At 43.9% G+C, this 24,010-nt stretch overlaps 1 protein-coding gene across 6 annotated transcripts in view; it reads right to left on the bottom strand.

Moving 5' to 3' along the window:
• Window positions 1-24,010, bottom strand: part of KIAA0319 (KIAA0319 ortholog) — a 101,513-nt gene that overhangs the window by 6,410 nt on the left and 71,093 nt on the right. For 2 of the 6 annotated variants that reach the window (XM_055323039.1, XM_055323044.1), the window contains 10 exons: window positions 21,516-21,744; window positions 17,824-17,947; window positions 15,441-15,573; window positions 14,248-14,396; window positions 11,816-11,967; window positions 9,801-9,939; window positions 8,888-9,047; window positions 5,188-5,330; window positions 3,211-3,333; window positions 1,620-1,710 (listed from right to left, as the gene is read on the bottom strand). In XM_055323039.1, the coding sequence (XP_055179014.1) occupies window positions 1,620-1,710; window positions 3,211-3,333; window positions 5,188-5,330; window positions 8,888-9,047; window positions 9,801-9,939; window positions 11,816-11,967; window positions 14,248-14,396; window positions 15,441-15,573; window positions 17,824-17,947; window positions 21,516-21,744 (1,443 nt within the window). Of the gene's footprint in view, window positions 1-84; window positions 340-1,619; window positions 1,711-3,210; window positions 3,334-5,187; window positions 5,331-8,887; window positions 9,048-9,800; window positions 9,940-11,815; window positions 11,968-14,247; window positions 14,397-15,440; window positions 15,574-17,823; window positions 17,948-21,515; window positions 21,745-24,010 lie in introns of those variants that run through there. The other 4 variants (XM_055323041.1, XM_055323040.1, XM_055323045.1 and 1 more) reach the window with 4 other exon arrangements.

Raw genomic sequence — 24,010 nt, 5'->3', positions numbered from 1 at the left:
GCAAAGAGGATGTAAGCTAGCAACCAGGGAAAAAAAAAAAAACCCAACAGAAATATAACAGATTCCCAACATTAACTGGCAACAACCCAGGATTTCATTTTTTTACAGCATGTGAAAACTGGGCTGGTCCTTGGTATGTCATCTTGAGCTTCAGGGAATTATTTGGAGATGTGCTTCCAAGCCATGGGAAGGTTACATTGAGGACCGTTTCACAGCACTGAAACTGTTTCTTGACAGGCTGGTGACCAAGAACATGGGCCTCTGATCCCTGATTCAGTGCTTACTAACCGGGTGATGCTGAGATCATCTTTCGACATTTCTGTGACTCTATGTTCCCACCTATAAAATGAGAGTAAAAACAGTCCCTTTTTATATGGTTGGTGGGAGGACTGAATATTTATAAAGCACTGAGAGCCATTCGTCACAATGGCAAATATTTAATATTATTTATTAACACTTAAAATAGTCACAGTCAACCACTCTCTTCAGCATCACCATCATCTGCTTGATACACATGTCACAAAACAGCAGAATGTGTATTTTTTAAGTTTTCATTTATTTTTGTTTTTTGCAGAACTTTTTAAAGCCAAGCACAGCAGGGTGTCCATCATGTATCGTAATTCATCATATCTTCTTTGGAGAGCATTTAGTATTTTGTGTAGGAAGGTGGGCCACCCACACAGTATTCTGAGGACTTGAGAAATCACTGTCTCTACAGATCTCACAGAAGGCTGGGCACAGAGTTCTGGAGGATTCAGACACTGAGGCAGCTCAGAGGTTTCTCAGGTCAGCTCCACGGAAAAAGGAAGAAGGAAAAACCTAAAGCAAAACTTCTCTCTCATGAGTATATGGCCCTGATTAAAGTTCTGCATTTATTAAATAGGATTCAGATGGATTCCACTGTTGCTTCACCAAAAAAATAAAAATCTAAATTTGCATCAGAATGTTCTAGAACTCCTTCCTCTCCTGTGGGCTAGTCAGGCCACTCCAGGAGAGTTGTAGTAACCATCACGTGAAGCTGATAGAATATAAGATTTGATACAGAATCACTAAGCCTTCTAGGGAAGAGGTAAGCTGCATGCATTAAGATAAGTCTGCCTCTGGATACCTGGGTGGCTCAGTGGTTGAGTGTCTGTCTCTGGCTCAGGTCATGATCTCGGGGTCCTGGAGTTGAGTCCCACATCAGGCTCCCTGCATGGAGCCTGCTTCTCCCTCTGCCTATGTCTCTACTCTCTCTGTGTCTCTCATGAATAAATAAATAAAATCTTTAAAAAGAAAAAAAAGAAAAAGCTGCCTCTGGTATTATTCCATTTATCTAGGCACACATGCCTTGTGAAGAGAGTACATTATAAAGGATTTTTTTTAAGTAGGCTCTACACTCAACACAGGGCTTGAACTCACGACCCTGAGATCAAGAGCTGCGTGCTCCACCCACTGAGTCAGCCAGGCAGGCACCCCCCCATAAAGGAGTTTCAAAGTCTAGTTTATCTTCATATAAAAGTGATTGTCAGATGGCTCAGCAGCTTCACACACCCAAGCAAAAGCTACTACAGCTATTGAGTCCCATTTCCTGACGTGTCTTTATTTCAAGTAAATAAATAAGCAAGCAGGCCTGGTACCTCTTGCAGCAGTAGATGCACAGCCAGGGCAAGCCCCCCATCAGCGCTAGGAGAGTGAGAGCCAACGCTGTCACATAGAAGATACTCCACTCTGAAAAACAAGAAAATCGGAGTGGACATGGTTACATACTATTCGAGAAACAACTTTATTTCAGTGATTCAGAGTATTTTTGAGTTCTGACAAGCAAAGGCCACCTGGGGCGTTTGCTGATCATGCCTCATTGGGCTGGTAGTGAACATAAGCAAGGTAAAATACAAATAGATCAAGAACTTAAAAGCACCCTACTTTCGTTCACTTGGCCCAGGGACCTCATGAGGTACAGTTCATGCTGCCTTAAGGACAGAATGATCAAAAACAAATTAATTAAAAAGTAGTGCTATATTGGGCAGCCCCGGTAGCCCAGCGGTTTAGCGCTGCCTTTGGCCCGGGGTGTGATCCTGGAGACCTGGGATCGAGTACGCGTCGGGCTCCCTGCAGGGAGCCTGCTTCTCCCTCCCTCCCTCTCTCTCCCTCTCTCTCCCTCTATCTGTCATGAATAAATAAATAAAATCTTTAAAAAAAAAAGTAGTGCTATAAACAGCCATGTGTGACACATCAAAATATTCACTTTATAATCACAAGAAACAACCCTAATCCCCAAAATAGTTCTGGCTGAGTTTTATTTATTTATTTTTTTAAATTAATTTATTTTTTTTTTAATGATAGTCACACACAGAGAGAGAGAGGCAAAGACATAGGCAGAGGGAGAAGCAGGCTCCATGCACCGGGAACCCGACGTGGGATTCGATCCCGGGTCTCCAGGATCGCGCCCTGGGCCAAAGGCAGGCACCAAACCGCTGCGTCACCCAGGGATCCCCCTGGCTGAGTTTTGATAAGGGAAATAAAATATGTGTATGGCTGCCTATGACAAAAGGCCACTTTTCAGAGAGCCAGGTGGTAATTCAGAACCCACCTGACCTATATTCCCTTCTATGTCCTTGCAGAAATCCAGTGTAAAAAGCCACTGCAATGGCAATTCAGGACAGAGAAACCAAGGGACACAGGCTTAACTCTATCCCATGTTATATATGCTCCTTGGAATAATGATCCAAGGGCTGGCTATTTTCAATTCCTCAGCCAACTAAGTCTATCTGGGTCCCAAGGCAACAAAATTACCCTTGGAAATAGACAGTTCTGGGAAATTTCCTTCCCAGAAGAGATATGAGAACATCCACTAGGCCAGCTGAGCAGGTGTTCCAATTCTTAGTGCCTGCTGGACAAACATCCGGGAAGAGTGGGCTAGATTCTCCATTCACCTGTGTCCGGCACAAACCAACCCTCCCAGCAACACCAGAGGCCATCAGCCAACTCTGTTCTGCCAAACTCTATTTCAACTCTTGTCATGACCTTTTACAGAAGAACCTAAGCACATCTGTACTGGCAGGTGGTGGGAAGAATCCTAACTCCTACTCCTTGGCTTCAGGCAAGGACAGAGCAAATATGGATGGCAGCAGAGTAGAGCAGGTAGGTACTTCTGGTATTTCAAAATGGTGTGTCCCAGTGTCCCTCACCCATAGCCGCACCCCGCTCCCCACCCCATCTGGGACTTACCACAGTTGCTCTCCCCATCCTGGATGTAACGCTGTATCAGGTTCTCCATCCATAACTGGGAGCACACACAGCGCTTTGTGATGGGGTCACAGTGACCATGGCCAGAGCACTTCAGAAGGCAGCCTGCAGAGGCGGGCAGAAGGAGGAGATCCTGGCTTCCACCTACTTTGGATTTTTGTTAGCACAAGCCCCGAGTAGATGCACCTTGCTGAGTCAAGAGCCTCTTATGGTATGGAGGGGTTCCAGGGAGTTTCTCTCATCAGAAAGTAAATGGCAGAAAAAAGCTAATCCATACCAGGTAACAAATGCCTTAAAAATGTAGCCAACACGTTGTACCCTCTGGTCTAACAGATAAATTCTAAGAATTTATTCAGGGAAAATAATTGGGGATATGCATAAAGATTTGTCTACAATTACAGCATTATTTAAAATCAACCTTAAAGTCCTTGAGTGGAGGACTGGTTGAACATATCCAGGATGGAGGACTATGCAGCCATAAATATCTTATTGAGGAAGAAATCATACAAGATTGTATAAAATGATAATAGGGGGATCCCTGGGTGGTGCAGCGGTTTGGCGCCTGCCTTTGGCCCAGGGCACGATCCTGGAGACCTGGGGTCGAATCCCACGTCGGGCTCCCGGTGCATGGAGCCTGTTTCTCCCTCTGCCTGTGTCTCTGCCTCTCTCTCTCATTCTATGTGACTATCATAAATAAATAAAAAAAAATTTTAAAAAAAATGATAATAGGATTTGAAGTTAAAAAGCAGATTAAAGATATTTATCCAATTATCCTGATGGTATCACATGTTTCCAGACATGGAGGAAGTGGAAGGAAATACATGAGAATATTAACAAAAGTTAAATTCGGATGGTGGGGATTCTAGGCTCAAGAATCGAGAGGATTGTTTTCAGTTTTTTGCCTTTCTGGATATTTCACATTTCCTACAATAAATAAGACATTACGTTCATAGCTAGAAAAAAAGAGATTATTAAAAAAAATTAAGTTAGTGCATGTTAGCAGTGAGGATGTCAGCTGTGGGCAGACATCTCTCTGAAACAAGCTGAGCTGTACTACCCAACAGTGTTGTGACCCTTGTAATGCTCCCAATCCTCAGCACCTGCTGGAATGCCCATGTCAATGTCATGGTCCTCATAAGGTAGTAACAGAGAACTAGAACAAAGACCACACTTCAACCACACTCATGATTCAGTTTGGGGCCAAGACTGAGCAGCAAGGAAGGGGCAGAGATGGAAAGCACACAGAAGCCACCCTACATTTCTAGTAGTCTATGAAGCACACCCATCACACCACTTCGATGTCCAACATAAAAAATTATATGAACACAGTTTTTCTGGCCCATACTACTTATTTGTCTTTAAAACGTTCTGGCAGCTTCCATGGGAAAATTCTGATAATGACCATTATTTGGAGTACAGTTTTAAAAACCAACCCATAACTGCCATTGCTCTTGCTTTCCTCAGAGACAAAGAGCAGTTGGCTAATATGCTGGAGGAAGCCCACTGTAGAAATAAATGCGAAACAAGTCTCTGGAAACTAATGTGAAAATGTTCACATGTCACTCCTCTCTCCATGCCTGTAAAACTTAGCCATGACCGGCAAGGCTGATTCTGATTCTTCTGGAATATTCCCAGAGGAACCATTCCACAGGCATATTCTTAGAAGAATTAAGTTCAATATTAATTTATAAATAGAAACATATTGGGACTCCATTCCCAGTCCATCCAAAAAGACTATGTGACCTCACATCTGTCCTGTCAGATGTGCAAATAGATCTTATTTCACCTCTTCCAAAAAATCTGTCATTTTAACCTCAGTGGGTATTTAGGTTTCCGTAAGGTTCTCAATGCATTTAATTTGATGGGATGTTTTGCTCAGTGCTAGCCAATTCTGAATAGATAGCAAAGATTTATATGACTTGGACCCTAAAAGAAAGGACATTCCCACAGGAAATATACCTGCTGTGTCAATCCTCAAGACTTTGAAGAGCAAGGAATCAGCCTTCTCCTTTGCGAGTTGCCTGTGCAGATTTTGGACCACGTCAGCAGCTTTGAGAACCTTGAAAGGTGGCCCACTCTGTACATAAAACACAATCACGGTGCTGCAGAGGAGACAAGGAGAGAGGACAGCTGCGTGGTCAGGCAGCGACCAACACAACACATCCATGCGAACCATCTGACCTGTGGTTTGGCAAGGACACGGGGGCATATCTTGTGGGCCAAAGAATGAATCCATTTCTATTCACAAATAAAGGCTCCTCAGTCCCAGAGAGCTATCTATTCACCTGAAGACAGAAAGACCTTTAGGTTAAGAGAAATAACATGCCTGTGTGTGCAAACAGAACTCAGCCATACACAGGACTACACCTTTACTTTGTATCTTTTTATTGAAATATAATTTACTTACATTGAAATTCACCCTTCTAAACTGCATCACTCAGTGGCTTTTGGTGTATTTGCTAAGTTGTGCAACCATCACTATCACCTGGCTCCAGATCACTGTCATCACCTCAAGAAGGCACCCTGTGCCCATTCCGAAATCACTCTTCATTCTCTCCTCTCCAGCCCCTGGCAACAACTAACCTACTTTCTGCTTCTCCTGATTTGACTGTGTGTTTGATATAAATGAAATACACAGGGACACCTGGGTGGCTGGGTTAAGCATCTGACCTCGGCTCAGGTCATAATCCCAGGGTCCTGGGATCCAGCTCTACATTGGGCTCCCTGCCCAGCGGGGAGGGATTCCCCTCCCTATTCCTCCGCCCACTGGTGTGCTCACTCTCTCTCAAATAAATAAGATCTTAAAAAATACATATATATATATATACATGAGACATTTTGTGTCTTGTTTCTTTCACCTTTGCATGCTGTGTTCAAAGTTTATCCACTTTGTACTATCACTACTTCCTCCCCTTTTACTGCCAAATCATACTCTATTGAATGGACATACTTCATGGAATTTATCCATTCATCAAGTGATGACATTTCGATCATATCCACTTTTTGGCTGTACATATAATGCCACTATAAACGTATCTGTGCAAGTTTCTGTAAATATACATTTATCATTTCTCTTGGGTATGTATCTAGGAGTGGAATTACTGGGTCATATGGTAACTCTGTTTAGCATTTTGAGGAGCTACTAACCGGTTTTCCAGTAGACCGGCTGTCTATTTTACATGCTCATCAGCAATGCAGAGTGTTCCAATTTTTCCATGTACTCACCAATGCTTGTTATGGTCTGTCTTTTGGATTACAGCCATCCTAGTGGGTGTGAAATGGTACCTCAAAGGGTTTTGTTTTGTTTTTTAAGATTTTATTTATTTATTTGAGAGAGTGACAGAGCAAGCATGAACAAGGTGGTAGGGGGATGGGCAGAGGGAGAGGGAGAAGCAGACTCCCCTCTGAGCAGGGAGCTGATGCGGGGCTTGATCCCAGGAACCTGGGATCACGACCTGAGCCAAAGGCAGATGCTTAACCACCTGAGCCACCCAGGCGCCCCTCAAAGGGGTTTTGTTTTTGTTGTTTTTTTTTTTTAATAAATTAATTTTTATTGGTGTTCAATTTACCAACATACAGAATAACACCCAGTGCTCATCCCGTCAAGTGTCCCCCTCAGTGCCCGTCACCCATTCACCCCCACCCCCCACCCTCCTCCCCCTCCACCACCCCTAGTTCGTTTTCAAAGGGGTTTTGATTTGCACTTCCAACTGCTCATGATGTTGAATACCTTCTCATATACTTATTAGCCACAGGTATGTCTTCTTTGGGGACATTTCTATTCAAATCTGTATTCATTTTCAAAGTAGCCATTAAAAGTACCATAAACTGGGTGGCTTGTAACAGAAATTTATTCTCTTAACAGTTCCGGAGGCCAGAAGCTCAAAATCGAGGTGTTGTCAGGGCCATCCAGTCTCCAAAGGTGGTAGAGGAAAACACGTTCCACTCCCTTATCTTGGCTCTGAGCAGAGGGCGCTGTGCTTGTAGACACATCAATCCAATCTCTACCTTCATTGTCACATGGTGATCTCCTTGTATGTCTGTCTCTGTGTCTCTTCTCTTGTTAATAAGGACACAGTCACACTGGATGGAGTGTGACTCCACCCTACAGCAGTATGGGCTTATCTCAACTATTTCCATCCTTAAAAATCCTATTTCCAAATAAAGTCACATAGTTACTAGGGGTTAGGACATAAATGTATCTTTTGAGGGGACATAACTCAATGTACAAGTAAAAGTTTTATTGTGAAAGGCTGCTGGATTTCTTCAAGTGCTTTTTTCTGTGCCTACTAAGATGATCATGTGGGTTTTGTCCTTTATTAATAGGGTTATTACATTAATTGATTGGCCTACCCTGCATGCTTGTGATAAATCCCACTTTGCCATGGTGTCTACTTCTCTTAATATGTTGCTGGATGCAGTTTCAAAGTATTTTGCTGAGGATTTCTGCTTCTAGATTCATATGGGACATTGGTCAGTAGTTTCCTTTTCTTGGGATGTCTCTGCCTGGTTTTAATATCAGAGTAAAAACTGGCATCCTGCAATGAGTTAGAAAATGTTCCCTCCTTTTCTCTGTTTTGGAAAAACTTGTGGAAGTGGTAGTAGATCTTTATATTTTTGGTAGAATTCACCAGTGAAGCCACCTGATCCTGGGCTCTGTGGGATGTTACTGATTACTGATTCAATCTCTTCACTTAGCAGAGGTCTGTTAAAATTTTAAATTTCTTCTGCAGTCTGTTGGCATAGGTGTCTCTTTCTAGGATTTTTGTCCATTTCATCCAGGTTAACTAATTTGCTGATATACAATTGCTCATAGAATAATACTTTTAATTTCTCTATGATTGGCACAAATATCCTCTTTCATTCTTGATTTTACTAATTTGAGTCTTCTCTCTTTTCTTTTCTCTTTTTTCTTGGTCAGTCTAGCTGAAGATTTATCAAATCTGTTGATTTTTCAAACAAATGCCTTTGGTTTTGTCAATTTTCAGAATTGTTCAGTTCAGTGTTTTGTATTTTGTAAGTAAGGGAAATGTGTGATTTGTTTTGAAAGGGTTCTATAAAAAATAATTCAAAAAATTTTTAATTTGGTATTTTTCTAAGTAAACTTCAGTTGTCTGGAAAACAAACCTAAACAAAGTAGCTGACAATAATTGACAAATGGATTTGCCATGAATGGTAGTTTTTCATTCCCGTATTGTTTGTTTCCTCCTACCCTACGACTCATAGATTGGATAAGAGTTCAAAAATAAAAGCTCAATGAAATAAAGGTCAGATGTTAGCCTCCTGGACTCCCAGAAGACAGCAAAGGTAATCAGTGGTAATCTCTTACACTGAGAGAAGCCTCAGTCCTCGGAATGTGGGGTAGGGATAAATCTGGCTGCGAGACTTCCTCTGTGCCAGCCCCAGACCATATGCATGCCCTCTGAAGACAGCAGAGCTAAAAACCAGTTCCTGCTGATGTTTGCTAACTCCTTCATCTAGAACATTGTGGGTCAACAAACATTTATTGAGGCTTGTAGGAGGGACCTGGAATGATGTTGTCCTTACGGCTGCCCTTTGAGAAGAAGAATATATAAATGTGATACAAGTATGAGCACAAATAGGGAATGAGCCCAGGAAATGAAGAGTGCATCATGCTGGACTGGGGTGCAGCTCACACCTGAGATCTGAGTGGGCCTGGATCTTCTGAACCTTAATGTCTGTGTCCAGCACGTTCAGCAGTGCTGCCAGCTGCCTCACAAGGGTGTCCTTCTGCTGCTCTGCCAGCTGCCCCACGCCCACCTGCAGGATCAGCTCCACCAGGCCACTCTTCCTCGGGTCTGGGAAAAGAGAACACATGGGATTTCCCCTTGGGAATCATGCTGGATAACAGGAGGAGTAAGGCCTGAGCAAGAGTTTAAAAAGTTTAAAATGACCCCTGGGTAACTTCTTAGGACTTAGGGAATTTCTTAGGTGTTAGAAGACTCGGACAAATTTTTCCAAACAGTATAGTGGCTGCTGAGAGTGCTTTTTTCTTGTTTTACCCAAGTCTTGTTGTTCCATCATTTTCCCAGAAGCTAATCAGGGAAACCCAAACAGCCTCGGGGCTACCTGGAAACTGTGGCTGGCACGCCCCTCCCAAAGCCTGAAATGAGAATCCGGCCTCTGCATGCTGCTCAGCTCTGGGTGCTGCTTGGCCCAGGCCACAAGGGGGTCATAGAGGCCCCTTGCGGCAGCCGCTCCCTCAGTGCTCCAGCACCAGAGCTCCTGCATGCGCTGCACTTTCTGGCAGGAAAACAAAAGTGAAACGAGATTCTTGCTGCCTCATTCAATTCCCCTTCATGAGTTTTGTGGCTGAAATCTGGGAATACATGATGAAGTACAGAGGAAGCCACCAAGGGGTTCTGGACAGGGGCTGAAGCTAGCTGCAGGAGGCATCCCCTCCACCCCACACCTCTCCCCTTGTCCCCCCAGAGGTATCCCTCCAGTCCCCCAACCCCAGGGTCACCCTGTCAAATGCAAAGAGCAAGAAAGTTGAGCACCTGGATCACAGACCAGCACACTAGCCCAGACATAGAAGTCCCTGAGCGCACCTGGCCGTACTTCCACGGTGGCAGTGTCTGTGTCTGAGGCTCCCTGACGGTCAATAACACGCAGGCGGAATTTGTAGACGCCCTCCACCAGATTGGTAAGCTGCAGGGTGGCGCTGTGGTCAGAGCCATCAATGACATCCTGCAAAATAACATGATTCACAAGTTGATGCTCAGGTCCCGACTCTGGCCTTCTGTTGGTCGCAGGCCTCAGTGGCCCATGTGTTTAAAGTACACATGACTGTCTGGTGAGGGCTGAAGAGGAAGAAGGCTGGTGGGTGAGCTAAAGCTGTGGGTAATCCCCAGCAAGTCTTCCATAGAAAGCACCAGGCTCCACAGATTCCTGCAACGGTACTCCCCAAGCTGTGCCTACCAAGGGCTGTCCACTGCATACCAAACTGTTCCCTTCCTCCAACAGGGGGGGAAGAACCATTGAAATTAGAGTCAAGCACCCTCTGAAGAGTTTCTGGATCTTATTCTCAAACATAGTTTTACAATAGTCTCATCTTGGGTTTCCTCCTAATGTATCACATTTACCTTTTCAAATGAACCTGAGTGGGGCTGCTCCTGGTGGCTCCAAGCTCCAAAGAATTAGAGAAGATTCTCAGACACCCCTGTCCCACCCTTGCTAACGGAAGAGGATGGTAGCCAAAGGTAACAAGTGCTCAGCACAGAGAGCTGTTATACTTTGAAGCTAATCTATCATCTGGCTGAAGAGTATTCATTCCAGAGGTATGTCAGAAAGTATAAAGCCGGTTCAGTTCATTCCCTGTGACCACTTCTTTTTGTTTTTTTTTCCCAAGATTTATTTATTTATTTATTTATTTATTTATTTATTTATTTATTTATTTATGAGAGAGAGAGAGAGAGAGAGAGAGAGAGAGAGAGAGAGAGAGAGAGAAAGCACACGTGTGCATGTGCTGGGAGGGAGGGGGCCGAGGGAGAGAGAGAGAAGTAGACACTCCGCTGAGTAGGGAGCCCAACAAGGGGCTTGATCTCACAACCCTGAGATCATGACCTGAGCTGAAATCAAGAGTTAGATGCTTAGCTGACTGAGCCACCTGGGCGCCACTCCCCTACTCTCATAACCACATCTCTGGTACTTCTCCAAGAGGATATCCACAACTCTGAAGTCCTTAGCAACAGCAGGAATGAAGATGTACCTAGATTTATAGCCTAAAAGGTGGAGGGACCCAATGGGGAAAAATGTCTGCCAGGAGCTATAACCTTGGGTCTGCCTGGTTTGGTTAAAGATGAGTTGGTTTACTATGGCCAAGTCACTTCCTACCTCTGCATCTTGCTTCCTGTACTTGTGAAACAGGAATAGCAATCCTTAACCTACTGACCTATCTGGCATGATGAGAGGAAAAGGAAAGAATCCGCTTGGACCAGAACAGGAACAGCAGAGAAGCTGCGGGAAGACTTGGCTTCAAAGTCCCCCCCCCCTCCCCCCAGGCTATGGTTTCCTGCCCCATCCAAAGTCTGGTTGAGGAAAACATTAGAAGACTTCAGCTTTTCTCTAAGAGCAGCCCTTGCCTCCAGCCCACAGAAGAAACCTAGAAGCATGAACATCTTAGTAGAGAACATGGAAAGGAAGACAAGGTCATAAGAGAAACGCTGCTAACGGTCTGAATCCTGTGGTCTCTGAATTCACTTGCTGAAGCCCCAACTCCTAGTGTGACTGACTATGAAACAGGGCCTGAGAGGAGGTAGTTAAGGTTACCTGAGGTCATAAGGGTGGGGCCCTGATTCCATGGATTCATGTCCTTGAATAAGGAACACCAGAGGGCCCCCCTCCCTCTCTGCCACATGGGGATGCAGTGAGAAGGGAGTCAAAGAGCAAGCTCTGACAGAGAGCCAAGTCATCCAGAGCCTTAATGCAGGACTCACGACCTCCAGAACTGGGAGGAATGTCTGTGTGTCACGGAAGCCACCCAATCCATGGTATTTCCTTAGAGCAGCCTGAGCAGGCTGACTGTGCAGGAGGGTAAGTGGGACAAGTCTCATCAAGTACTCACCCCAGCAGCTGGGCTCTGGCCGTCCCGGACCCACAGGTAGGACACAACTCCTTGGTCATCAATAGACTTTGAACCGTCCAAAGTAATGCAGTTATTGGGAAGCACAAGCACATGGTGGCCACCAGCCTGGGCTCTGGGAGGACTGTTATTTTCTGAGTCAAATATGGCAAAAATGAAAGCAAAGACATTGATTTAAAAAGTTGGTGGCAGAAGTGTGCCGTAAAATATCCACCACGGTTCCATCTTGCACATAGGTAGACTTAACATACAAGAGGCATTATTTTCTACCCATAATATAGAGACTTTCTTAAAGTTCTGTTTATGCTTATTTGTAACTTGGCAGCCTGGACACCAGGGATGTTTCTAATAATGTGATGGTTTTTCTCTTTTTGAAAAAGAGAAACAATGATCTTACTTTTATCAGGGTCCAGAAAGTGAAAATATTTTAGTTTAAAATATACTCTGAATCATTATGTACTGGCCCACACTATTTGCCCATAGATATATTTATTTCTACTAGTGTCAAATCTTGCTTAAGTAAATAAAAACTTGAGTCAAAGATAATTAGGCCTTCACTCCTCTGAGTGTTAAACATGCAAGAACCATTTCTGATACAATTGCCTCAGAGAGAGGGGCCGGGGAGAATGGGGCACAGACAGAGACCATCAGAAGACACAGCCCCACTTTAGGGATGAGGCAGTTGTGTGGGAAATCCAGCTTATTCAGGTGGAGCTCTGGAACCCTATTTGATCCCTGGTAAATGCCCCACAAAAACAAGTCAAGCAAAAGTCATGGGGTGAGGATAGTTAGATATTGATCCAAGCAAGGGAGGACTGAGCACCCCGTCAATCACCAGCCACCGTTCTCCTGAGAAAAGACCCCAGAGGTTAGAGCAGAGGCAAGTGGTACCATTATGTTAGCAGCGCTTCCACATTGTTCACCACACTCCCTTTCTGGGAGAACCTGGCAGTAAGCAGGCTTACCTGTACACTGTGGACCAGGGAGAGGCTGGGAACCACAGAAACAGACTGGCAATAGACTGAGGCAGCCCAAATACCCTTCCGTGAAAAATGACCATCAGACCCTATGTAGCTCCGAGGGTAGACCTCATGGCAGCTACTCCCTTCTGTGCTATGTCCCCACAACCTTGAACTCCAGTCAGAACGCAACCGGGCATGCCATCCCCACAAATCTGGTGTGTCCGAGTCAACCTCCCACAAACCTGCTGCTGCTCTTCTGTGGGCAGAGCTCAGAGCAGGGCACCGCCACCCGTCCAGGTGGTGAGGTCGTGTTCCTGAGTCATCGAGACACCTTCTTCCTTCCCTTCAGAACCACAAAGGCATCAAGTCCTGAGGATTCACCCCTAAGACGTCTTTCTAGTCAATCGTTTCCCCTCTGCCCTCCCTGCTTCTGACTTCTCTTCCCACCAAACCATTACCTTTTTAAAAAATCCAAAACTCTCAGGTAAAATGACATGGTGTTAGGGTTTGCTTTAAAATACTCCAACCGAAATAAAAGAAAATATGAATGGCTAGATGAAACAAGAGTAGCAAACTACTAACAGCTGTGAAGTTGGGTGATGGGGACATAATGGCTCATTGAGCCTAGTTTCTCTACTTTTAAATATGGTAGACTAGTCCACAAACACTTGAAAACATCCAAATCTATGTCACTTTGCTGCTAAAATGGCTTCAGCCTCTCCCACCTGGCCTGGGGATAAAGTCCCAGCTTCCTGGGCCTGACACATGACCCTCCCTGGGATGAGGCAGCTCAGCCACTCCCCAGCGCTCCCACACTGGCTGGTCTATGGACTTGACTTTTTCTGTCCAGCATGCACATTACAGCTGTGTACTTCAACATCATGATCATCTGTCTGTTCATTCATTCATTCGTTTGTTCATTCATTCCAGTACCCAGCATCATGAGTTGCCATGAGCCTAGTGTTGTGACACAGAGGACATATAAATGTCTGAAGCAAAGGTCCTTGGGCAGCTCCAGCCACAGGGAAAAGACAGAAGGACGAGTCCCTAGTGCAGAGTGGCATGAGACTAGACCACAAGTCAAGTAAGAATATGGAACTTGAAAAGGTCTCTGCTCTTCAGTTCCCAAGGAGGCGAGAGAGAAAGCACAATGCTGGACATGGGCAGACATGGGTGGACACAGGTCTTTCACTGCCAGTAGTCATAGGAAGAAAAGGCAGCCCCTAGACAGTACGCTCAACAACAAAAAAAGGAAATGCTGTTTCTTTGCGGAAGGAGACAGAACAGCAAATGTGGACACAGCAAGAATGGCTTTTTCTTGGCCAACCTGAGTCCAGTGTCTACCGTGGACAGATAAACACCAGTATTTCTGAATAATCGTGGTGTGGCCTAGGGCCCTGTGAGACGGAAAGCAGAAGGAGCCCCACCTCCCTCCGCCATGCCAGGACTCACCCTTCCTCACCACCACGGTGAGGGTGGCTGTGCTGCTCAGCCCCTGCTGGTCTGTCACTGTCAGTTGGAAGTGGTGGGTACCCACCTGGAGCCCGCTTACGGTGGCTATAGCTCTGTCTGTATTTTCCATCTCCACTGTGCTGGGGCCTCTGAAAAACAGGGACGTGAATAACAAAAGGCGTGGGCACAGAATTCTGATTATTTGAATCCTTATAAAAGTCGCTTTTTCCAGCTAAAACATATATCATCTAGAGAATTCTAAGGTAACTTTTTATCCACTTATATTCTCTAGTTTAGGGTATAGGTCATAAGCTAATGCCTATTTTAGATAGAGCCTGTGTGATTCCTAGGAAGAGGATTTTTTATTTTGTTTTGTTTTTTTAAGATTTTATTTACCTATTTATTTTAGAGAGTGAGAGAGAGAAAGCAGGAGGTGGAACAGAGAGAAAGAGAGAGAATCTCAAGCAGACTCTGAACTTAGTGCAGAGCCTGATGCAGGGCTCGATCCCAGAACCCTGAAGCCATGACCTGAGCCGAAACCAAGAATTGAACACTTAACCAACTGAGTCACCCAGGTGCCCCACCCTGTTTTTTTTCAATTGAGGGGTCAGTGAAATGATCTGTCCTTGCAAAACAGAGTCTTAGAAACTACTCCCCATTTCCTCTTTGAATAAAATTAGGCAAAATCCTCATCTATCTTTACAAAGTATGGAAGAGGAGGGGATAAGCCAGATGAAGGATTTCCTCAGGGGAATTACAGGCCGTCATTAGGACTCTGGCCTCTGTTGTCAGAAACACCCCACTCCTTCCCTTACTGTCCAGGCAAACCAAGGCTCATGCAAGTCACTGGCTCTGCACTTCTTTGTCTATGGTCATTGCAGATGCTTTGAGTGTAGACAGGAGGCCCCCTGAGGCCTTACACAGGCCTCTATGCACCTTTTCTGTCATGAAGCTCACCCACACCCAAGATGGCCCTGTCCAGCCGGCGGGGCTCCACCCCACTCCACTGCCAACAAATAACATCTCATCCTTTCATGCTTGATCTGCTCTTCCACCTCCAGAAAGGTGCTTGAATCCTGACTCCTCAGCATGCACCAGTGGACTTTAATTTAATGTGGACCCTCCAGAGCAGAAGCAATGTTAGCACTGGGCCAGGATGGGACCCCCCGCTGCTCAGTGGGAAGTGGGCCTACCTGACGTGTTCCCAGTGGTAGAGGACGATGCCCTGGTCGTCTCTGCTCCTGCTGCCATCCAGCGTGGTGCTCTCTACCGGGAAGACCAGCTCCTTGTCGGGGCCGGCCACAGCCACCGGAGGCCTGTTGCTTGCTAGAATTACAGAAATGGTGTGAAAAACTATTTTCTCTTTGCATTAAGTCCGTGATCCCCTGATTTCCTGATTGAAGCTAATTACTCATACTTGGAGCAGGTAGCTACTAGAGTGTACAGTGTCCTGAGGGAACCCTGGAGAGAAACACTGCAGGCTCCTTAAATGTTTAAGGGTGAGACTGGGGGCCAGACAGCAGGGAACATTGTTCCCTAATATATACATGTTTGGTTTCTTTAAAAGACCTTGAGGGGCACCTGGGTGGCTCAGTCAGTTATGCATTCAACTCTTGATTTCAGCTCAGATCATGGTGTCAGGGTCATGGGATTGAGCCCCTCCTCCTACCCCTCGGGCTCCACACTGAGCAGTAAGTCTGCCTGAGGATCCCACCCCCCACCCACTTGAACATGTATGCACGTGTGTGTGCTCTCTCTCTTTCTCAAATCAATAAACAAAAGACCTCAAAAGGCATGGAGTCAAGAGAGAAGGAAAATCAATGAGGAGGGGCAGATGGAGGGAAGAAGGACTAGGGAGACAGTAGGGAGGCGAGGAAGGAACTGGAAGGAAGTTAGCTGACAGCTGCTTTATCAGGCAGGACTTCCTTTTGTCTTGCAGCCCCAATTCCTAACACAGTGCCTGGTAAATAATAAAAACTCAAAACATTTTGGTTAAATGTTAAACAATAGTAAAAGATATAAGGGGCTCCTGGCTAGCTCAGTCCATACAGCATGTGACTCCTGATCACAGGGTTTTAAGGTCAAGACCCATGCTGGGTATAGAGATGATTTAAAAATAAAATATTTTTTAAAAAAAAATTTAAAGAGATTTTATTTATTTGACAGAGAGAGTGAAAAAGAGAGAAAGCGCATGCACAAACAGGGAGGAGGGAGAGGAAGAAGCAGACTCCTGTGCTGAGCAGGGAGCCCCATGTGGGGCTTGATTCCAGGACTCCGAGATCATGACCTGAGCTAAAGTCAGACACTTAACTAACTGAGCCACCCAGGCGCCCCTTAAAAATAAAAGTTTAAAGCAAAAGATACAAAGTATCGCTGATATTGATACTGAAATAAATAGACAAGTTTTTTGTTAAAAAAAAAAAAAAAAAAGGTCCTGTAGTCCAAAGCTGAAGCAGCTATTACTCACTATCTGGACCACTGTGATACTCAGTAAGGTCTGGTGGTCCAGTGGCTTCTCTTGACCTTGGGATAAAACACTTCCATGACCATTGATTTACAAAAGCCCTTGATGGTGAGCCCTGCCCCTCTTTCCAGATCATCTGTTGGCATTTTAATCCCTATGCCTCATGCTCCCACATCCTCACCACTTTCTCTTGTTGCACTAAATTCTTTTTAATTCTTTGAACTACCAAACTCTCTTTCATCCCATGGTTTTCACGCACAGTGTCTCCTTGCCTAAAAAACTCTTTCTCTTGCCCTTCTCTCCCCAAATTCACCTGGCCAACTGCAACCCTGAGCTCATATAAGACTCTGTGCAGATACTGCAAGCCCAGGTGGTATGTCCTTTTGTGGGCTCCAGGAGCATAGTGTACATCCCCTAGAAATGCACTGATCATGTGGTTTTCTTTTGATGTACTTGCCCATGAGCCCTGGGAGGACAGAGACCAAGTCTATCCTGTTTAATTCCACATCCCCAGGCTCTAACCAACAGCACTGACTATATATAGTCAATAAATAAATAAAATAAATAAATGCATTGTAAGTATATTTTCAGTTGCCAGGAAACTGGAAATTACTGGGATTAGCAGCATCTTCTAGAAAAGTTCTAAAGCAGAGAGCACTGTCAAGAAAAACATAACTACTCTTAAGATTATTTAAATCTGCAGGAAGGCAGAGTCCTGGGTTTTCACAAAACCATTAATGGACTGGGAGATGACTGGGAGTCAGTTCTCCATCTGGCTATGATCCATCTGAGTTACCAGGCCATATATCAAGAATTCCCTGAAGCTCTGCAACAGAATGAGACACATGTGGGAGTGTCTACCTGGCAAGTGGAGCCTGCAAGGGGCCCTGAGGATGTCCATCTGGGTCTCCATGCCAGGGTTTAAAGACAAAGTCAACAAAAGGTTCAGAACCACAACAGAAAACTGGCTTTGTATTAGGATTCAGCTATTCCAGCCCCGATTTCTTGACAGTTAAAAGATTTAGAGAATTTGCCACCAAATTTGGCTAGTCTGGTCAGATGTCATTTCTGCCTTAATCTCTGGGGCCAAAGCCCTCTTTCATCTCACATACCAGGCTGGACAGTCACAGTGACTATGGCAGTGGACTGCTGCATTGAAGAATCTGTCACCATCAGCTGGAATGTATAGTCTCCTTCCTGCATGGCAGACAAATGAAGGTATGGTGTCTTGACACCCTAAGTAATAGCAAATAGAAATGAAAAAGAAAAATTAATTTCAATAAGCAGCATGACATAATGAAAAATGAGTACTTTTTCTAAATATGGAGATCCTACTTGAAAACGAAATATGTGTGCCCCAAGAAAATGTAATCTAAAATTCACTATGTATCCTCATTTGCTGTTGAAGAAGTCTAAATTAATTTGGCCCTTTTGGAAGCCAATTTGGCAACATCCATTCACACATTAAATGAGCATATTCTTTAACCAGCAATTCCACTTCCTACCTACACTAGAGAAAAGCCCATGCACACAAGGAGGCTCACACTTGGATGCTGCTGGAAGCACTGCCTATAATAGCAGAAACTGGAAACAGTCTAAATGTTCATCAACAATGGGGCACATGGGTGGCTCAGTCAGTTAAACAGCCAACTCTTGATTTCAGCTCAGGTCAGGCTCTCAAGCATTGGGCTCAGCAGGGAGTCTTCTTGGGATTCTCTATCTCCTTCTGCCCCTCCCCACTGCTCACATTCTCACTCTCTCTAAAATAAACAATCTTTAAATAAGTGTATGTTCTTCAATGGGGCGTGACCAGATCCACCATGATACACTACAATGCTAGTTTGAAGGAGAAAGTGTAAAAGAATAAGGTAAATTTATAAATACTGAAATGGAGTTGGGCTCCATGCTGGGTGTGGAGCCTACTTAAGGAAAAAAAAAATGTCTGTAGCTTATAAGTAATGAAATGGAAAGATGTCAAAGACATATTGTCAAGGAAAAAGAGAAAGTTGCAGAACAGTACATATAGTGTGACAGATACTATGTGTACACATGCATATACACAAATACACAAAAAAGGTTCTGTAAGGACACATATTAAACTGATAAAAGTAATTATCTCCATAAGGCAACTGAGGTAAGTTCAAGATGTATTTGCATTTTATCAGAAGTCAACTTTCTTAAAAAAGATTTTTTTATTTATCCATTTGAGAGACCAAAAGAATGAGCAAGAGCACAGTGGGGAATGGGGCAGAGAGAGCAGACTCCCCGCTGAGCAGGGAGCCTGATGTGGATCTCAGTTCCAGGACCTCCGGATCATGACCTGAGCAGAAGGCAGCCACTTAACTCACTGAGCTGCTCAGGTGCCCCAGAAGTTATTTTTTTTTCAACTACAAGAAACAACTCATGTATTACTCTAACAACTAAAAACAATTTTTTAAAACTCTAAGACAACAAAAGTTTTCAATAAAACATTTTTTCAATTGAGTATATAATAGCTATACTTGTTTGCAGCTTAACCTTTCACTTTGTTGCTACTGTGTTGCTGCTGGTAACATTTCCAATTATTGCTTATGTTTGAAGTTTATGGCATCATAGAAAGGATTTTTAATCTTAAATCATATTATAATTTATTTACTTTTATAGATCATCTAAGATGATCTATAGATACATGTATCTGTATGTATTTGTTAAACGTTTTAATGGAAAATTGAAAAAACTGATAATTGTTATAAGGGGAACTTGTGAAATTTTAAATACATACTTTTAATAACTTTTAAAAAGGTGCTTTCCCCTACTTTGACTAAATAAAGCAAAGCATTTTGCTCTGTAAAGCTCTACAAAAGTAGAATTTCCTAGTACTTAACTTCAAAATTAATATGGTTACATAAATGCTTATGCACTCGGTACAGGGAATGTTATGGATGGCAAATGGGAAGTAGGCAGACCAACACGTGTCACTAAACACCCTCGAAGCCACCATATGCTCCAGATAACAGCAGTGGCCTCCCCCATCTGCAGCAAACCCTTAGCAGGATGCCCTGCACAACATTTAGACTAATGTAAAACTCCGGTTTACAGAGTCATCTTTGTGATTGCCAGTTAATAAAAAAATCATCTAACACCTTAATCCATCAATCATAAGGCAATAACCTTGTTACTATGGATGATCTCAGAGTGTCCACTGCAGACAGGCAGGTGTGGAGAGGCAGTGGGATTGGCCCTGCACCCTGCACTCATGGATTCCCTTGGACACATATTGGGCAGACGTGGATGAAATCTGGGGTGTGAGCTTTGGGCACATAATTCACAAAAACTAAAGGAAAGAAAATTTGGGATTTTTTAAAAAATTTATTTTTTTAAGTAATCTCCACACCCAATGTGGGGCTCTAACTCACAACCCTGAGATTAAGAGTCGTGCACTCTTCAGGCTGAACCAACCAGGCACCCCTGGAATATTTTTTTAACCAAGGAAATACAAAATATCCCATCTTTCTGTTTTGCATCCAAAGTACTCTGGATCAGAATTCTTAGCATACCAGAAGCAAACATACCACTTGCCACAACCTTTAGACAAAGGTGGACACTACAGCATGGCCCTCTCAAGTTCCATAAACACAACCAATTATTTTAAATTCATCATAATTGCAAAATACTTTCCAGAAACATTAGAAAGTAAAGTAGGTAAGATTTCTTGGGATATCTGACTTCATCTAAAATACTAATGAGAAATTTATGTTGGACAGATGAGATGTAGTTTGAAGGAGTACAGGGTAGCAATGTAAGGTCCTGCCTTTTTTCCATTAAACTTTCAAATAATAACCTGAAACTAATAATAACACTGTATGTTAACTGGAATTAAAATAAGAACTGAAGGTATGCCTGATTGGTTCAGTTGGTAGAGCACGTGACTCTTGCTCTTAGGGTCGTGAGTTCAAGCCCCACATTGGGCACAGAGCTTGTTTACACAAACAAACAAATAAATAAAATAACAACAAAAAAAGATAATAAAATAAAGACTTAAAGAAAACCATCGAATAACAACATAACTTCAAAAGAGCAAGCTGGTTAGCAATAAAAACAAACAAATAGTTTTGGCCATCACCAAAGGATTCAAGAATGAGCAAACAGTTCATGTGCACACACACCACTCACAGCAAAAGTGTCCATGGTATTATGTCTTGAGACAAATATATTTAACATTTGAGCAAACTAAAAGTTAGATACAGAAAGCTCTTAAAAAGAGACCACTAGATTCAGAAAAGATGACAATGAAGTTTCTAAAAATATAGGAAACAAACTAAGGAAAAATTTCCTGATAATACTGTTTATGTTGGATTATTTCCGAAGTTTTTCCCAATCCTAAAATAGTATTTCTGTGGAAAATATTGGGTCAGACTTACCCCAAATTAGCCTCAACACAAATTAGCTGTCAACACAGGACTCACTTCTATGCTTATAGAGAATGGGTGAGTGGAAAGGGTGTAAGTTTGGAAGATCTGTGAACTCTTCTAATAGTTGTAATATATCAGACTATCTTATAAAAACATGTTTTCTGGATTTATACCACATACCAATAATTTAGGTAGGTAGGAAGGTAGATAGATGTATGAACAGTTTTAAATGGATGGACAGATGTATGGATGTATAGGTAGATGGATTAATGGGTGGGTGGGTGGATAGATTGATGGGTAAATGGACGGACAGGTGGGTGAGTGGACAGATGGAGGGATAGATGGATAGATGGGTAGGTGGATTGGGGTATGGCTAGACAAGTAAAAATCTGAAGGCAGGATAGAGAACTTGCCTGCATGGCCACCTCTTTGTTCTCACTTCCTGGACCCAGAGACCACTCATAGAGGACAATCTGGTGATCATCACTGCTCTGGTTTCCATTCAAAGTGATGGAGTTTTGGGGCAAAGTTATGGTCTGATTTGGTCCTGCATTGGCAACTGGAGGACAGTCCACAGCACTGTTGACTATTAGTGCTGCAGTTGTGGAATTAGAGGTTCCATCGGAGTCTGTAACAGTCAATCTACAAAAAGGAGAGGAAGCCATCATGTTGCAAGAAGATGCTAAGTCTTAAGGCAAATGGTCAATTTAGTCTGTCCATGGTACATTTCTCAGGAAAACTCAGAAGAGGCATAAACAGAGATCTGAGGATGAAGCTGAGAAAAGAACAGAGCATCTCAGATTTTTTTTTTTAATTCCTTGCTGGTTTTTTTTTAAGCTAGTAATACTGTCACATGATGGAGTTTTATCTTAAATGGTTTTCTGATTAGTCTTTGGGATGTCAGATGAAGAAATCTTCCCCAGCCAATACAGGAGCCTCCCTCTAGCATCTGAGACAAAGAATTTCTTTGCCTTCAGGTCCGTGCATTTGGAGACAGTAGCTCACTCATCAATTTTCATCTACAAAGCTTTTGAATCTTTTTATTCTTTTCTAGAGGACTTAATATAATTATGTTTTCAGAACACTCCTTGCAGACACTCCTCCAGGACCTCTTGTGGTAAACTTTCTGCTCATGAGGTAATATATCAAGAAATATGGTCTCTTCATCCTTCTGGGGTAAAGATGTCAGTTCCAAACAGTGATAAATGCTACACGGGTGTTAATAGGAATATGATAATAAAGCTATGGGAAGAACACAGGCCTTACTTGTAGTAAGGTGTGTGTTTGGGGGCAGGTGTATTCTGTGTATCTTTCACATTATCTCACAAACTCCATGCAACCAAGATCTGAACTCGGGTTCTGCTCTGACAGCAAGCCAACCATCTGAGGTCCTTTGTCCTCAGCTAGGCTTTCAGGACATATCCTGGGCCCCTAAGGAAATTTCTTCATGGTAAAATGTGGACAGCAACAGTAACCTGACTCAACCAGATGATCAATTAAATAAAAATGAAATGGAGAGGAGTCAAATGGCAGAGGAATAAGGGGACCCTATGCTTGCCATGCCCCTTGAACACAGGTAGATAAATATCAAATCATTCTGAACACCAAAGAAATCAATCTGAGGACTGAGAACAAACTGTACAACAAAAGGGAGAGAAGAAGCCACACTGTGGAAAGTAGGAGGTGTGCCGACATGATTTGGGGGAGAAAAGAATCCCGGGTGCTGTGGTAGGGAGAGAGCCTGTAACCACAGAGAGAGGAGAGACAGAGCAGTGCACAAGAAAAACACTTCCCCAAAGCCAATGGCTGGAAAAGCGAGAGTGGCTGATTATTGTGAGTTTTTATAATCAGTCAAGCTCAAATCAGCCTGCCCTGCAGCCAATGTGGAGCCAGTGGGGATAGTGTTGGAGTGGAGAAGGAGGCCAGAGACCCAGGAGTGGACAGCATGGTCTTAGCATCCCCTGCATTGCACTGGGAGAGACAGTTCCCCTTGGAATGCACTTGAGAGAGGTGGCACTGAGTCACAGGAGACAGAAGAACTGGTGGGTGCCCCTGCACCACCCCATTCATTAGCATAGTGGCAGGGACACCTGCTGAGGGCAGCTAATCTGGATGCCAGCTTTTTGCTGTGCTTCACTCTAAACTCCAAGCACCTGTGCATTCCCACAACTGCCCTTCTGGGATAAATCTGCACCAGCCCCAGTGCCCCAAGACCCTCCCGCAGAGGATCAGGGTGGGTTCAGGCAGTGCCAGGTCCTTAAAATTAGAGTTTTGAAACTCCACCAGGCACCTGAGATAAAACACAGAAGCACTGTGCCACCAGGTGGGCAGATAGCTCAGACACAGACACTGTGAAGGCAGAAATCTGAGGGATGCCTGGCATGCAAGGGGAGATTCTTCTGATTCTTCTCTCTTCTGTGAGGGCTGCCTGGACAGTGAGGGCATGAATTCACCTGTTGGGGGCCAAGGGAGAGGGTGGATGCCATCTTTCTCCTCCACCAACAGCACCAGTGGATTTCAGGGAGCAGCACAGTGCCCCCCCCCCCAGTAGAGGCTAGAGCCACTTACACCAATTTCCACCCCCCTGTACTCTGCAGGTGCTTCTATGCCAGGGCAAGTGTGCCTGAGAGCCAGAGCAGCAGGCCTCTCCCCCTAGAAAACCAGCAAAATTCCATCACATGCACCAAGTCTACTGATCACAGAGTGCTGTAAAGCTTCAGCTCTAGTGGAAATAGAATCTGGCCTTTTTAAACAAGCAGACCAAAGCACACCCAGTTAAAACTTGCCAAACACAGGACAAGGTCCAAATACTCCCTACTGTAGGCAAGGAAAAACTCAGCAGAGAACTGACCTAAAGGGAAAGAGCAGCCAAAACACACAGCAGAGTGAGTACATGCAGCACACACCA

The sequence above is a fragment of the Nyctereutes procyonoides genome, unplaced genomic scaffold (assembly GCF_905146905.1).
Source record: "Nyctereutes procyonoides isolate TBG_1078 unplaced genomic scaffold, NYPRO_anot_genome, whole genome shotgun sequence".
NCBI lineage: Eukaryota > Metazoa > Chordata > Mammalia > Carnivora > Canidae > Nyctereutes > Nyctereutes procyonoides.
This window is presented reverse-complemented; position numbering and strand designations above follow the sequence as displayed.